The sequence below is a fragment of the Durio zibethinus genome, chromosome 22 (assembly GCF_047325235.1).
Source record: "Durio zibethinus cultivar Kanyao isolate XHJ-2024 chromosome 22, ASM4732523v1, whole genome shotgun sequence".
NCBI lineage: Eukaryota > Viridiplantae > Streptophyta > Magnoliopsida > Malvales > Malvaceae > Durio > Durio zibethinus.
In genome coordinates, this window is record NC_143183.1 from 2,838,875 (window position 1) to 2,855,609 (window position 16,735).

At 30.2% G+C, this 16,735-nt stretch overlaps 1 protein-coding gene across 1 annotated transcript; it reads left to right on the forward strand.

Annotated features, from left to right (window-relative positions):
* The first annotated feature begins 8,033 nt into the window (after positions 1-8,033).
* Positions 8,034-16,732, forward strand: LOC111307718 (uncharacterized). Its single transcript, XM_089751452.1, has 12 exons — positions 8,034-9,665; positions 10,312-10,370; positions 11,576-12,301; positions 12,396-12,554; positions 13,041-14,955; positions 15,088-15,122; positions 15,212-15,293; positions 15,379-15,475; positions 15,671-15,788; positions 15,899-15,982; positions 16,096-16,319; positions 16,404-16,732. The coding sequence occupies exons 1-12, from the start codon at positions 8,603-8,605 to the stop codon at positions 16,549-16,551; spliced, it is 4,710 nt and encodes a 1,569-aa protein (XP_089607578.1). The 5' UTR covers positions 8,034-8,602; the 3' UTR covers positions 16,552-16,732.
* Positions 16,733-16,735: the final 3 nt, after the last annotated feature.

Here is a 16,735-nt window from a genome sequence, read left to right on the forward strand (position 1 = left end):
AACGTAGTTGTTAACGTAAAAAAAAAGATTTAATTCAATTTCAATTGTTAAATATTTTATTTTTAAAAAAATGATATTGCTTATAATTTTAAATTAAATTATTTATTTTCCATATTTATTTTCTTATATTTTGTTTTGAATTAATAAATTTTAAATTTTATAACTTTGCTATTTTTTAATATATTATTTACATATATATATATTTTATATTAATAAAATATAATAATATAATTCGAACAAAAATATATATAATTTTAAATTTTTAATTAGCCCTCAAAATCAAACGTCGTTGGCAACAGATAAGGTATATCCAGCTAAGATAGAAAGAGAAGGTGTGGTTGCGTGTTCCTTGCCTCGAGGAGTTGATTATTTCGGGCTATCACGTGTCAAAAAGTGCTCCAATTCGGAGAAATCTTTCATTTCTTCAGGCACTACGAGTTTCCTATTCTTTAGAGGATAATTGTTTATTACTATGGTATTTATGAACACCTATTAAAAAAAATTTTAAAGAAAATTTTTTTTCATTAAACCCTCTAAATTTTTACCTTTTCATTAATAAAATTAATTTATTATATATAATTTATACATATATTATAAATAAACATTTTAAAAATAAATTTTAATTTGCAATTAACTATGCTTCATAAAAGTCTAAGAGAATTGTATTCTCTTATATTTTTATGGATAACATCTTATAAGAAGTTAACTCGCTTTTCAAGAGAAATCTTAGGTTGCCTCGTCAGGATGAATACATTGTATATTGCAAGAGTTCTCATATCTTAATCAATCATCTCTGTATATATCCCTCGAATATTTGAAATTATATGGATGAAAAAATCTAAAATCTCTATAATATCAGCTTCAACACTTTGCTTCCCTCAAAGGCTTTTGAAATGTGCTTTAATGGAGTAGAAGCGTTTCCGGAATAATTCGAAAATGTCACCTCTCTTCAATGACTTTAAATTTGAAATTGTAACAATTTGATGCATTTGTCATCTATGGAAGCTATACATATGCTTTCCAAATTACAGAAGCTTGAAATTAACAAGTTTTTCCAACTAAAGAAAAATTACACTAAGGCGAGTAGTGCTCAAAGGCCTAAGATTACTCACATTCTAATGTTAGATATTCCTATTTATCTTAATTTATAATACCAAAAATATTATGTTTTCCTAATATGCATGGAGACATACTATTATGAAATAATTTTATACGTACTTATGTTCCATTTTCTATCTCTAATACTCACGTTAGGCTTACAATTGATAAAAAATCAATTGAAATTCCTTTATTACAAGAACATAAGCATATTTGTGATAAAAACTTTCAACCTGCAAGATTATCAAATACTATAAAAGCAATCAATGAAACACATTGGCTTTATTAGATATTGCAAGAAAACTTCAGTGAACAACCATTGAAGCTTTGACAAAGAAGTCCAAGATATTGTGAGCTCACTCTTTACACTCTAAAAGAGATTATAAAAGTAAAGCCCATCATCTATACCAAACAGGATATAAATGAATTTGAGATTCAGATCTCAAAACTGTTGGACAAAGGCTTTATAAAACCAACTACCAGTGCACATTCTAGTATAGCATTCATGGTAAGAAACCATTTAGAGATCAAAAGAGGTAAACCCCATATGGTTATCAATTATAAAAAATTGAATCAAAATATTGTATTTGAAGGCTATTTTATTCCTCGTAAAAATGTGTTGATAAATTTAGCAAAAAATGCTAAATATTTTTCTAAATTTGATTGTAAGTCTGAAATTTGACAAATCATGCTTAAAACTAAATCTAAATTATTAACTATTTTTAGCACACCAACAGGCCATTACCAATGGACTGTTATGCCATTTGGTCTATGCAATCACTTCAAATCTTTTAGCGTTGGATGGACACCATATTCAGTAAACACAAATAGTTTTGCTATATATATTGATGATATACTTATTTTTTCAAATACATTAGAAGAGCACATGAAACACCTAAATATTATTGCTCAAGAATTTATATTGCATTGTATTATTTTGAGTCTCAAAAAGGTTGAACTCGAAAAAACTGAGATAGAATTTCTTGGTCTCAATTTATCTGCTAATGGATTAACAATGGCTGCAACAATTTTTCCTTAAACTTCCCTCACCGTGGGATGAGTTTTGTTTTCAAAACTATAATAATTATTTAGAAATAAAAATCAAATCTTCTAATGCTGCAAATCCCAACATAAAACTCTATGATACTCTTGACTGTAGAATACACTACGTAAAGAGTCAGGTTACAGAACACTGCCCTCAAGCAAAAGGTTGCTAAATGGTAAAATTTAAACTTAGTTACAAATAGTGTACTAAGATTTTAGAAAATGATTTAGAATTTGATTGTAACAAATAACCTATTCGTAGAAAAACTCATTTTAAGAAAAAACAAAAATATTTTTGGAAAAAATGGAAACCAGAAAAAATTGACAGATCTACGAAGCCTAAAAAAGGTAAATTTGTTGTCAAAAAGAAGAAAAACTTTTCTAAACAAACTTACAAATGTTTTATCTATGATCAAGAAGGTCGTTATGTAGATAGCTAAAAAGTGCTTGAAAAATTATTAAAAAACTTGAAAAATGTTATCTTCATATTTTTTTACAGATGAATTATCAGATGATGAAATATTTTATAAAGTATTTTCTGAAACTGATTATAGTTCTTCTGATGATGAATCTGAATATATTTTTATGATGAATACAGAATCTAACTAAGATAATATTTCAGTTACTTCTTTTTACAGGTACAACAACTACAGTAGGAGAATGTATGGTTAAACTAAAAAATGTGATGCAAAAAACTCATCATATTTTTGAAGAAAAATCAAAGAATTACAACTTATCAAACCAGATTAGATTTACAAAACAAGTTGGTTTAAAAAATTCTAACCCTGGTTTAAACAGCATATAGAAAACATTTACAAGGAGTGCGAAAAAGATCTATGTATAAAGGTTTACAAAGAAAATACTTAAGTTAATTTACAAAGGTTGGATGATGGTTTGAAAAGAAGAAGAAGGTCAGATAAGAGTAAGATAAGAATGACCAAAGAGCCTCTTCAAGCTAAGATTAATACATCTTATTTATAAATAAAATATAAACAGTGACTAGCTACAATTGTCGTTATAGTGTACAATAGATTTTTATCTACAGTAGCTGTTATAGTGACTTGCTATAGTACTTTCGGTAACAGGTCTCTATCTTCTAAAACGAATGTCTGCTATAGTGACTGCTATAAAACTTTTTGTCAGAAATAATGACTGCTGGTCTCGGGCTCTGAACAGCTTTGTTTTGTAGTATCAACAACTTGGATCAGCTTATTCTTAGTTGAAATGTTTACATGATATTTTGGATTAGAGTTATCCTTCTATTGCATTGGCCAGGTTATGCAATTCTTCATCTTCTGAATTAAAAGACTGAGAAGAATTAGTTCTGGATTTATTCCACATTTGTCACCCTTCTTGATACTATATAGCATTTCTATACGATGATCAATGTCTTCCATTTTTTAAAGTTTATCTAAGAGTTGGATTGCCTTTGGTTCACTTTCAATTTCTAGATCTTCATGGTGAGAATAATAGTATCTTACTACTACTCTACGTCCATGAGGTTTTGTAAATATTCTAGGAAACTCTGTAGTGGTAGCCAAATAAAATAAGTGTTTTGTTTTTTCTATTATGGAGATTTCAGTTTGGAATTGGAACTGTGAAGGGTTGGTGTATTTAGCTATGATTTTGTTTAAATCATTAGGGTGGTTTTGAGCATTAATAGGAAGGTTAAGGAATTGTCCTGCCAATACTTGTTCAATTTTTCATATTTGGTAAGGTTGATAAAATCTTTCTCTTTGAAAGACTCCAAGAAGACTAGTTATGGTAAATATATATAATAGAAATGTTTAACATATTTTACGGTTTGGTAAAATTGATGCTTAATAAAGGCTGAAAAATCTTTAATGAGGTCAAAGAAAAAGTTTTGGACCAAGATTTGGCCAACCATACTCAATTCAATACTGGTTATATCAAAAGGCTCATAGTTAAAGCATGATTTGATTTTTAGAATAGACTCGCCAATTTCTGCAATAAAGATGTAAGTAGAAAAATAATGTTCTGAGAATTTTTCAATCAACAATTTTTCTATTGTCTAAGTAATAGAAGAATTTATTTGTTGAAACAGTTTCTTGGTTAAAAAGACTGCAGCTTTTTCAAACAAAAAAATTCTCTTAAGCTTGTTTACCTGTGGAGAATTATAATTCTCAAAATATTCACAAAAATTCAAGAAATTATTTATTTCTTGAACATTATATTGGTTTTCTTCCAAAGCAAAGAAATTAATATCCCATTATTTTAACAGGTTAGTGGAAAAAAGGCTTTGGAAAGCTATTTCTTTAAATTTTTGAATTTCATCAATCTGTTTGACTAGAAATTTAGCTAATTTGGTCATCTCTTTTCGGAAACTAGATTTATTTTCTGAGAGATGGGATATCCAAATATGGTTTAGTAGATTATAGACTCGTGGTTCAAGTCCGAGGTTATACAAATCTTTTATATTTGATTTGATTTTTGTTTCTCTCGGCAATTGTTCTGCAGAAGAAACTATTTCAGAATAACTCATAGAAGTTCATTTGTTTGGAAAGCTGTTTCTTTAAATTTTTGAATTTCATCAATTTGTTTAACTAGAAATTTAGCTAATTCGATCATCTTTTTTCGAAAACTAGATTTATTTTCTGAGAGATGGGATATCCAAATATGGTTTAGTAAATCATAAACTCATGGTTCAAGTCCGAGGTTATAAAAATCTTTTATATCTGATTTGATTTTTGTTTCTCTCAGCAATTATTCTACAGAAGAAACTATTTCAAAATAACCTATAGGAGTTCATTTGTTTGGATCTTGAACAAACTGAAAGAATTCTAGTTGAATTCTTGGAATCATAAATGGATGTCTAAAGGTAGGCCTTACTGAAGGGTTTCCAGTTAGAAATAGAAATAATCCTAGGTTAGGATTATGACAATAGGCTGGTGATCTGGGAGAAAAAAGAGTAGAAAAAAAAGAAAAAATAAATGATTTTTTACCAGTTGTCTTCTTTATGGTTCTCCATTTTCTTGGATTAAGGATATGTTATTTTTCTCGATCTATATGGTCGGCTCAGGTAATCTGCAAGAAAGTTTTTGTCTCCATTGATGAATTCTACTTGAAAGTTGTATTGATAAAAAAAATTATACCACATAATTCTTTTGAGATTTTCAAAGAGTTTTCTTATTTTGAAGAAGTCTCGTATTGCTTGGTTATCTGTTCTGATAACAAAGATCTCAGGAGCTAAATAGATATGAAATCGTCGTACATAATTTTTTTTCATAGATAATATAATTTATTTCATTTGATTTAAATTTTTTTGAATTATATCCACAAATCAATTCATCTTTTCTATGAAGATTTTTTATTTTAAAAACACATCTCCAATGTTCTTCACTGACATCTGTCTCTAATATCAGTAAATCTCCCTATTTAGGCAGATAAACTTTAAGAATATATGTTAGCTCTGATTTGATTTGTTTAATAATATCAAAGTCTGTTGTTGTCTAGGTAAAATAATTATTTTTACGTAATTTACGTAAAAAAAGGCTTTTCTTTTTAGAAAAGTTTTTGAAAAATTATCTGTCATAATTAACAATACTTAGAAATTATTAAAGTTATTTGATATTATCTAGTTTTTTTGAAAATTCCTTGATTTTCGAGATGATATGATCTTGCAATGTTAATCCATTAGCAGATAAGTTGAGACCAAGAAATTCTATCTTAGTTTTTTCGAGTTCAACCTTTTTGAAACTCAAAATAATACCATGCAATATAAATTCTTGAACAATAATATTCATCTGTTTCCTGTGCTCATCTAATGTCTTTGAAAAAAATAAATATATCATAAATATATATACAGTAAAACTGTTTGTGTTTACTGAATATACCATCCAACGCTAAAAGATTTGAGGTGCATTGCATATACCAAATGGCACAATAGTCTATTGGTAATGGCCTGTTGGTGCGCTAAAAGCAGTTAATAATTTAGATTCAGGTTTAAGCATAATTTGCCAAAATCCAGACTTACAATCAAATTTAGAAAAATATTTAGCATTTTTTGTAAAATTTATCAACACATATTTACGAGGAATAAAATAGCCATCAAATACAAGATTTTGATTTAATTTTTTATAATTGATAACCATACAGGGTTTACCTCGTTTGATCTCTGAATGGTTTCTTACCATGAATGTTGGACTAAAATATGGACTGGTAGTTAGTTCTATCAAGCCTTTGTCCAATAGTTCTGATATCTGAATCTCAAATTAATCTATATCTTGTTTGGTATAGATCATGGCCTCTATCTTTTAGTTTAAAAGAAATTTGAGGTTTTGGATCTTGTTGATTTTCAGAACTAGAAGTATCATCTGATGTGGTTTCATCTGATGAAATTGGCTCATTTTTTACTACTGAGTTAGTGGCAAAAATTTCAAAATTATCATCTACTATATCATTATCTGCTGTTTCACTACTAACACTAGTTGTGTCATAGTTAAGCATGTAATAATAATTATATTTTTGAAAAAGTCATTCATAAAAGGGTTTTAATAGCTTGAAGATAATCGACCCGTTGTTTTGGATCTTCAATTTTTTCTATTTTATACTTTAAATTTTCAATTAAGTACTTATACGAATAAAAATCAAGTTTTTCTTGTTTTGCCTTTGCTAAAGAAGATGAAGGATTGTCATCAGCTATCATAATATTATTATAGTAAAGAAGTCCAAAGTCTGTAGATATATATGGAGGAACATATCTTTGGTCCATCTTTTCTGCAAGCAAATCTAATTTATCTTCTATATTATTTATTTTTATAAATAATTTAGAGAAAGAATAAGAAGAAATGTCAACCAAACCATTTACAGCTTTACTTATAGATATATTATTAGATTCAAACTTAAAATCTACATGCAAACTATGATTATAAACTTGATCTTTACAAATATAATTATTTTTTGAAGTTGATTATATGTTTATGGTGCTTAAGACCGGAGTGATTCTGTATGAGTTATCAAAATCTAGTCAACAACAAGGCATACAAAGCCAACAAATACCAACAAATAATCATAAAATTCACGGTATGAGCTTTAAAACAAGAAATAATAACAAAAAACAAAAGTAAATATAAAGACTTTGTTTATAACAATAGAAATACAAGATAGATCTTTAAGCTGAAGAGTACAATATTACAAATCTTTTTACAAATTAAGGGTCACATTCAATAATTATAGTATCAAATTTAATGTTTTTACGAGAATCAATGATAAAACCTCCATTTTTTTTTAATAAATGGCAATTTTATTATTTAGAAAAAAAAACCTATTACTAAAAAATTATATAAACATTAATTAATTATATATCAAGATGAATGGACATCGACTATATATATATATATATCTAACAAACTATAAATATTCATGTGTTGACATAAGCTTATTTTCTTAATAACATCAATTTAAGTCAAATTATATTCTCTTAAATATAATGAAATATATTTGTAGTAGTTCATCACTTCAATTCATACATATGGATGTTACTTTCAATCCATATAAAATAAATTACCTCCATTTTTTTTTGTCATTCATTCATTTACTTTGATAAAAAAATTAATTATTTGATATGAAAAATATCTTTTTTATTGTATCCATTTTTGTATCATTTCATTATACTCTATCGCGTTTCAAAAGCATCACTTGAAAGTTTTGGTGTAAATTAATGACTTTTTAGAACCTAGCCACCAATTTTTTTTCTTTTTTAGGTTCATAAATCTATAATTGATAACGTATAATCTAGGTTTGAAAGTAAATTTTAAAGTTCATTGTAGGAAAGAACATGGTTTTGACCAAAAGGGCGAAAACACTTTTCGAACAAATTCTTTCTCTGTCACTAAGTTGTACATTTGCTTTGCTTTGCTATTTTTCTTAGCCCATCAAACATCAAAAATAACACTGGCCGAAATTAAGAAAAAAAATCAAAAGTAACAGCCAAAGATGCTAAAAAGACGTGCCATGTTCTCAAAGTCTTCAAAGCCGTCTACTTTGACCCAGATACTCCCATCCTTGTCCAAAATGTGGACCAATGAGGGGATAGTGGAATCCAACTTCAGGGCACTTTCCCAGTTTGTGTACATGGCTTATTGGCTGATAGTAGCACCAAAAGTCATTTGCTCGAATTTAAGTCTGTATTTGAGTATCCTTTAAATTCTGTAGAATTGGTACATGTCCTGTCTTTTCTTTCAAGCTTCGTGGAAGCTGCGTACAATTCTTCAGAATCAACTTCAAAGATTGCTTCTTCCAGTTTTCCCCGTTTTGCTACATCTGCTGCAGCCTTAAAGCAAAAGCTTCAGCTCTAAGGACAGAATCCACTTTCTTTACCAGATGCCCCATCGCTACTTAAGACAGTGAGAGGGGGAGGAGAGGGACCAGTTCTCTGAAACAGTGTTATATTATCATTTAGTTTGCATTCAATCAAATTTCTAGTATTTGCGTTACAGTGATGGCCTCTTCCGCCTTACAGGCCTTATTAGCCTGCGCTCAAGCTATTCAAGATGGGAATCTGAAACTGGCCGATTCACACTTAGAGCTGATCTTGAATCTTGCTGCAAAGGAATCCGATGAACAACAAAGCAAAGTGGTGAAATTCTTTGCAGAAGCTCTAGTTCGCCGAGCTTACGGACTTCATCCTACCATTCCTTATAATTTGCAGTGTCTTCCAGTTTATTGTACTTACCTTATCGGCGATGCGATCAAGACTGTTGTAACGAAAAAGAAGCGATTGCATGTCATTGACTTCAAAATCCCAAGTCTACATCAATGGAGAAGCTTGTTTGGGAAACTAAACAATTGTTACGCCGATCCCCCGTCAGTCCGTGTAAGTGTCATATTACCACCATTTTTGAAAAGAAGTGTAAATATACAAGAAGAAAAGCAGTATGTCCTTTCTTGTGCTAAGGATTGTGATGTTGAGTTGGAGGATGACTTGAAAGTGGTTTACGCCAATAGCTTGGGTGAAGTGGATGCGTCCATGTTAGATTTTAGAAGATCAGAAGATGAGGCCGTGGTCGTTTTGTATAGTCATAAACTCCAAATGTTACTGGCGGATGCGGGAGCAATGGAGAGAGAGTCGTTAAAGTTGAGGCAGATAAACCCAGAGATTGTGATGATAATAGAGCAGGATGCTAATAACAATGACTCCAATTTCATCAAACGGTTGGAAGACTCTTTTCAATATTACTCTCATGCTTTACGTGTCGCACCAGATTCATTCCAGGAAATGGAGAATGATTATAGGCGACAGATAAGAAACATACTGGGATGTGAAGGCAAGGACCGAATTGTGCGACATGAGACTTTGGCTCAGTGGCGATCCCGCTTGCTAAGGTATGGCTTTCTTCCTGTTCCACTCGAGGGGGAGCCGTCGCTACTTTCCCCTGAATTCCATGAGGAAAATGGGTGTTGGGTTTCAAATAAGGATTACCTGCCAAAGTTTTTCGTATCGGCTTGGAAACTCACACATTGGGAGGACCACTTCAATCTATCCAGCTATAACATTGGCCAAGGTAACTTTAGGATTAAAGATGAAATTTATCATTATTTATGTTGTTGGTCAAAATTTGCCATCAATCTTAGAACTAGCCCTGTTGAAAGATCCAACTACTCATTTAAATCCAAAAATACATCCAATGTTTGAGAGCAGTTGAGCAAAAATATAAAACCTGAAACATAGGTTTGGACAAAAAATGTGACTTGTTTAAAAACAATATTGGATTTGACTCCAACATTCAGACTCAATCTGATCTAATTAAATTAGTTTTTTCAATTATATAATATATATTATTTTATATTTATATTTATATTTATATATTAGGTAATTTATATCATATAAAAATAAATATATATAATATTATAAATTCATATAAAAATATATATATATATAATATTACAAATTATGTTAAGTTATTCATGTTTTAAAATTTAATTAAAAAAGAAACGACACTAAAGATTTTCTTTTTCTTTAAAAAAATTGAACGTGAAGTTTATTTTCTATTTTTATTTTCTTTCTCTTTTTTTCATCACTAATATTTATCTAGCATTGTTCTAACGTCAATTGAAGAAAATGTTGTTTGAATCATAAGTCTTTCGTTACTCTATTGTTGTTTGGATTTATGATTATTTTATCTGATGATAACATTTTTATGAATATAGGTTTCAATACATTTTCTACATTAGAGGATATGGTACAACCATTACAGCCTTTACACGAGGTACTATCTTTTTTTTAATTTTAGAATAATATCTTAAATAATCCTTAAATTAAAGTGAAATGTTAAATATGATATTTAAATTTTAAAATTTTATAATATGATATTTAAATTATAAATTTATTAAGTAATATGTTACTAGAAAGATTGTTTGTCAACTATTACATTAATTAACTGATTTATAATTTAAGTATCACATTATATATTTTTTAAATTTAACTATTACATTAAATATTTATTATAATTTAAAGATTATGGATAATATTAACTTTTTAGTTTTCTTTCCCAAGACTCCTAAACATTACCTTACAAGAATTTTAAAAAATAAAAAGAAGATTTATTGAAAGTTTTCTGAATTAAGTGATAAGTAGGTTTTTATCTATTTATTTTATTCAACACTTTTTGGTTGAAAAAGTTTAGATTTTAAAAGGCATTATCAAAGGCATAGAAAAAAATTAAATGTCTATATTTTTGTTGTTCGGCAACTTTTTCATTTTTTTTTATTTTTTATTTTCGCTTTTAGTTTTATGGAAATTGAAAACAATAGGTTGTGTTTGTTTGCTGTTTTTGAAAACTAAAAACAAAATTTTGGAAAGTTTGGAAATTTGTTGAAAACAAAAAAAATGGTGTTTTCAAAATTTTAGAAATATTTTTGGTACTGTTACAGCATCGGCACTATTCACCTGCTTGGTTACAGTACTGCTACAATTTAAAAATTTTGTTTTTGGCCAAAATCGAACTTCTTCCCTCTTACAATTTAAAATTTTTAATCACTTTCACTTATATGTTTTTATTTTCATATTTCTACCACAAAAATTTCTATTCAAAAATCTTTTCAAATTCAATATATAAAAAAATAAAACGAAAATAAAACAAAAAAAATTGTCAAAAACACAAAAAATAAAACACACAACAATATTAAACGATACATCTGATTCATTGACAATATGTAAAAGTTATATATTTATAATATATCAAATATAAATTATATATTAAATTTATCTATGACTTTTAAATTTCAAAATTTTCATGGACCTTTCAAAAATATTTCAAATTTATTTATCCTGTTAATCATCATTAAAATATAATAAAATTTGCTACAAGGTCAAAAAGTGTTAATGTGAGGATGGATTATGCTTTTCTTTTTTCAAGTATTATTTTGGATTTTTTTTAATATAATTCATTATTATCTAATATTTAATTAACAGGTTTCTTCATTAAATCGGTTAGCTGCTTTTGTCGAGATATATGACATGTTAGAAGATGTATGTTTGAAATACAAACTTTCATTGGCTTTAACATGGGCTTGTGGGACTAATGTGAAGCAAAACCTAGATGGAACTATCTCAGATCCATACAAGAAAGACATTTTATACATTGAAAGTACTTATTCTTATGCGAATAATTTGAATTCTCGATGGTTCATGGAAACATATGCAAAACAAAATCATCTTCTAGAAGGGCAAGCTATTGTTGGAAAAGCACTTCAATCAAATGAGCCCTTCCTTTTTGAATCAAGTATTGTTAAGCCTGAGAAACGTGACTATCAACTTCCTTTTGTTGCACGTGAATTTGGCCCTCATGCTGCTCTTGCAATCTGTCTACAAAACCATTACAATGATGTTTATGTAGTAGAATTCTTCTTGCCTCTATCCAAGGGAAAACTTGAGAAACCAGAATCCGTGGCACTTCATATTTTCAATGACTTGAAAAATAAGAAGAAAATGTTTGTAACACTAAGAGTTCAAGGAACTGAAGTTGGTTTCCAAGAAGAAGCCACTTCAAACATTCCACAGGTGACAATGTCTATGCGAAGCCCTCCACCAGCTTCATCTATCAATGATTTTCTAAACTCAAACATAACAAGGCCTTTGAATACATTTGAACCAAGGGATGGTCATGTTGAACTGCAAAGACAAGGGTTTAATGAGCAGGTACCCATCTTAATTGTATTTACACTATCTTATTCCAAGGTCACAAATGTGCTGCGTTCACGGCAAGTCTAATTACAACAACATTTGTTTTAAGGGGGCAATGGTTTCATGTTCCGACCAAGTGGGTATGGCTACAATAGGCTTTTCATCAGTATCTATCCATGCTTCATCACTAGGTGGAATATGTCCCTTTAATGCTTCCATGCCAGTGGGTTATGATGCAGTACTGGAAACACAAGGGCCTTGGAAACAGGTAATATGTTGTTCCTTAATCACTATATTCTATGTGACAAGTGAATTGAGTACTCTTAATTTCTCCATAAGAATGTTGTTTTAAGCATATTAAGGGTCTGTTGGTAGAGTACTGAACTCTTAGATCTAGTGATCAGAGTTCAAATCCTGAGAACCTAAAGTATTAAAAAAAAAAGAAAAAGAAAAAAGCTTTAAAAGTAGGAGTTCAATTAGTTGCTCTTCGTCCTCTTCCTCTTTCTCTTAAAAGAAAAAGGGTTATAAGTTGGAGAGATGCGAACATTTGATCAATGTATGCATAACTGTAGATAATTTAGTGGTTGACGCTCAATTGTCCAAAAGATTGTAATGTGCTTTGAAGTTTTAATTTGTATGCAAATGACTTTGGATTTTAATTGGCCAAGAGTTATCTGACAGCTTTGTTATGTATTGGTAGTTCGATTTTAAGTTTTACACTTAATTTATTTTTAATTTGTCTACTGTTTGAAAGGAAATCAGAGAAAAGAATTGCATTTCTCAGATTATTTCCAATGGTGATAATAAGATTTTGAAAGTAAACAAGGTCTCTGCAATCCCACGAACCAAACAGAGAAGATCTGAAGTTTGGAAAGATTTCATTAAGTACGAAGAAAATGGAAAACAATGGGCCAAATGTAATCATTGTAAGAAGGAGTTTACAGGGTCAAGCAAGAGTGGAACCACACACTTGAAAAATCATTTGGAAAGATGTCCAGTTAAGAAAAGTGAATATCAGGAAAGGCAGTTGAAATTTCCAGCTGAAACAGGTGATTCTGCAACTCAAGATATCAATGAAAGAAACTCAACCTTTGATCAAGAAAGGAGTCGCTTGGATTTGGTAAAAATGATTATTAAGCATCAATTTCCATTGGATATGGCTGAACTAGAATTTTTCAAAAATTTTGCAAAAAATTTGCAGCCAATGTTTGAATTTCAATCGCAAGCAATTATTTTATCTGATATACATCACGTCCATGAGGAAGAGAAGGAGAAACTTCAGCAATATCTTGATCAGATTGCTTGTAACTTCAGTTTGACAATTAGGATGTGGAAGGACAATCCTAGAAAGATTGCATATTGTTGTTTGATAGCACATTTTATTGATGATGGTTGGGAATTAAAGGCGAAGATAATTGCCTTCAAAATTTTGGAGCATAGCTACGACACAGGGACTTTAATTGGAATTATTCGAAGCTCAATTTTGGAGTGGAATATGAGCAAGAAAGTATGTTCCATAACTGTGGATAATTCTTCTTTGAATGATGATCTAGTTCAACAGATAAAAGAAGCTTGTCTTAGTGACCCAGGCTCACTTCTTTCCATTCATTGTTTCATCAGTTGCACTCTTATTCAGGATGGATTGCATGAGATAGATGATATAGTTTTGAAAATGAGGAAATCAATTGAATATATTAGTGAAACAGCACATGCAAAACTGAAATTTCAAGAAGCAGTAAATCAAGTGAAGCTACAAGGTGGGAAATCAAGGGATGATCTTCCTTTAGGGCTGGATTCAGACTTTGGCATACTTGAGAGTGCTTTGGAATTAAGAGAAATATTTTGTCAAATGGAGCAAATTGATGGCAGTTTCAGAGTAAACCCGTCAATGGAGGAATGGGATAAGGCAATAGCTCTGCACAGTTGTTTGAAAGTCTTTTATGACATTTTAAGCAGTTTTGAAGGAATTCAATCCCCTACTGCAAATTTGTATTTTCCCAAGCTCTGTAACATATACAAGAAATTTCTTCAATTGGAAAAGAGCAGTTATCCATTTGTTTCATTGATGAAGAGGAAATTTGACAACTATTGGAGCTTATGTAATTTGGTTTTCACTGTTACAGTTGTTCTTGACCCGCGATTAAAATTTAAGTTTGTGGAGTTTTCATACCGTGAGATTTATGGTCCTGATAGTAAGATGCAATTGAACAAATTTCACAAAGTTCTTATGGATGTTTACCATGAATATGCCAATGAACCTAGAAATCTGACCACATCTGCATCAGACTTTGGTGATTTTGGCAGTTCAACAGGACAAAGTACACCGATTGCTAATGATTGTATTTTGGACTCCTTTGGTAAATTTGCATCTGCAAGCAACTTTAATGAATTGGCCTCATGGAAGTCAGAACTTGATTGCTATTTAGACGAACCTTTACTTCGCTTGGATGAAACATTGTTTGATATACTAGGTTGGTGGCATGTTAATTCTGAAAGATTTCCTACACTTGGAAGAATGGCTCGTGATCTCCTTGCAATGCCGGTGTCAATTGTTCCACCATGTTCGGATCTCAGTGCCGTGATCACAAATCCAGCCTACAGTAGCTTGAATCCTGAAAGCCTGGAAGCTTTGGTATGCAGCCAGAACTGGTTGGAAATGCCAAAAGGAAGTAAGCCCAATTCTTTCTTTTTTTTTTTTACATCCTCTCATCACTTTATTAGCTAGAGTTTTATCATTTCTAACACATTTTTGTTAACTTTTTATGATTAGTGGTTTTCACTAATTTCATTTACTGTCGCAGGTGGCAGAGCAAATCATGTACCACAGCAAAATATGGTAGGTACATATGATATAAGCGATCAAAACAATGTTATAACCATGAATTCAGGAAAACAATTTTACTTTTATGCATTTTCATATGATAGGCAAAAAGGAAGATGGAAGAGAAAGAGACTCATGCGTTAAAGAACTTTCAGCGAGAAGGGATGGCACCATTAAAATCATCAGGTATTCCAACAAAACAAGCTACTTGATTTTGGTTTCATTAATGTTCACAATATTATTAAGCAAAGTTAAACCCCATTGAGTACAGAGCCTAATCATGGAAGAAACATTAGTGGCTTAACTGAAATTCCAAATGGTGGTCCATCCTTTGACAATAAGTCAGAATTTCAGTGCTCCTCTTCTGAGTCATAACTTAACAAAACTAAAACACATAATACGTATAATTGATTAATAGTCATATGGTCTATCGGTAGAAGATTGGATTGTTAATTTTAGTGGTCATCGATCAAATTTGAACCACTTCAACTACAAAAAAAAAAAAGTGTAATTGACATTTGGCTCAACTACTTTATGATATGTGACACTCTTTCTGCTATTAGACTAATCCTTTCTGTTGTTATGAAGGTTGTTAACACCTTTTTTAAATTGCTTAAGAAGAGATCTGATAGATTTCCAAAGGCATACATCAACCACTTTTCATTTGACTCTCAAATAGCTGTAAGAATTAATTACTTTTATCTTGCAAAGAAATTGAAATTGATCATATATTTCATACAATGGTGATATATATTCAGTAACATGTTACATATTAATTACACAATTATCAGACTTACTTGATTAAAAGAACCAGATCAGAACATGAAGTACTAGCATGGTTTAAAGATGATCAAAAGCTAACAGGTGTAGAAAAGGCAAGCTTGATGCATATTCGATATATTGTTCAATTTTTTTTTATAGTTTTTAAAAATTTCTTTGTAATAACTAACAATCGACGCATGTATATCGTGATTTTTTGTGATTGCAGTTATTTCTACCATTGTGTTTATCTCAACATTGGATTCTATTCTATGTTGATATCAAGAAGCAGAAATTTTCATGGTTGGATTCGATCACATCTTCACGAATGTTACATGTTGAAAAAGAAGCAATCTTAGGATGGTTCAAAAGATTTCTACTGCCAACGTTAGGCTATAAAAATGCAAACAGATGGCCATTTGAATTGCGTTACGATATTCCTGTGCAAGAGAAGTAAGAACTCCTTCCAAATCTACAGCTCTTCCACCTTTACATTTGCCTATCATCTTACCATTCTTGTTTCTTGCACCTCAACAGCCTGGTTGATTGTGGCCTATTCGTGATGAAGTATGCTGATTGCCTTACGCATGGTGATGTCTTCCCTTTTACACAACAAGACATGCCACACTTTCGACATCGTACCTTTCTTGATATATACAAAGGAAGATTGCATTGCCAAAAGTAAGCAAGACAGTTAATTGCATGGAGTTCATCAAAGGAAGTGTTAGAAAAAAATCTGACTCTGAAGGAAAATTATTTTCATCCTAATTATTATTTTTATATAAATTAACATTGAAAATCATGAAGAACAAATTATAAACAACTCAATTACCATTTATTTTTATTTTCTTTCTCTAGCTAGCAAAGAT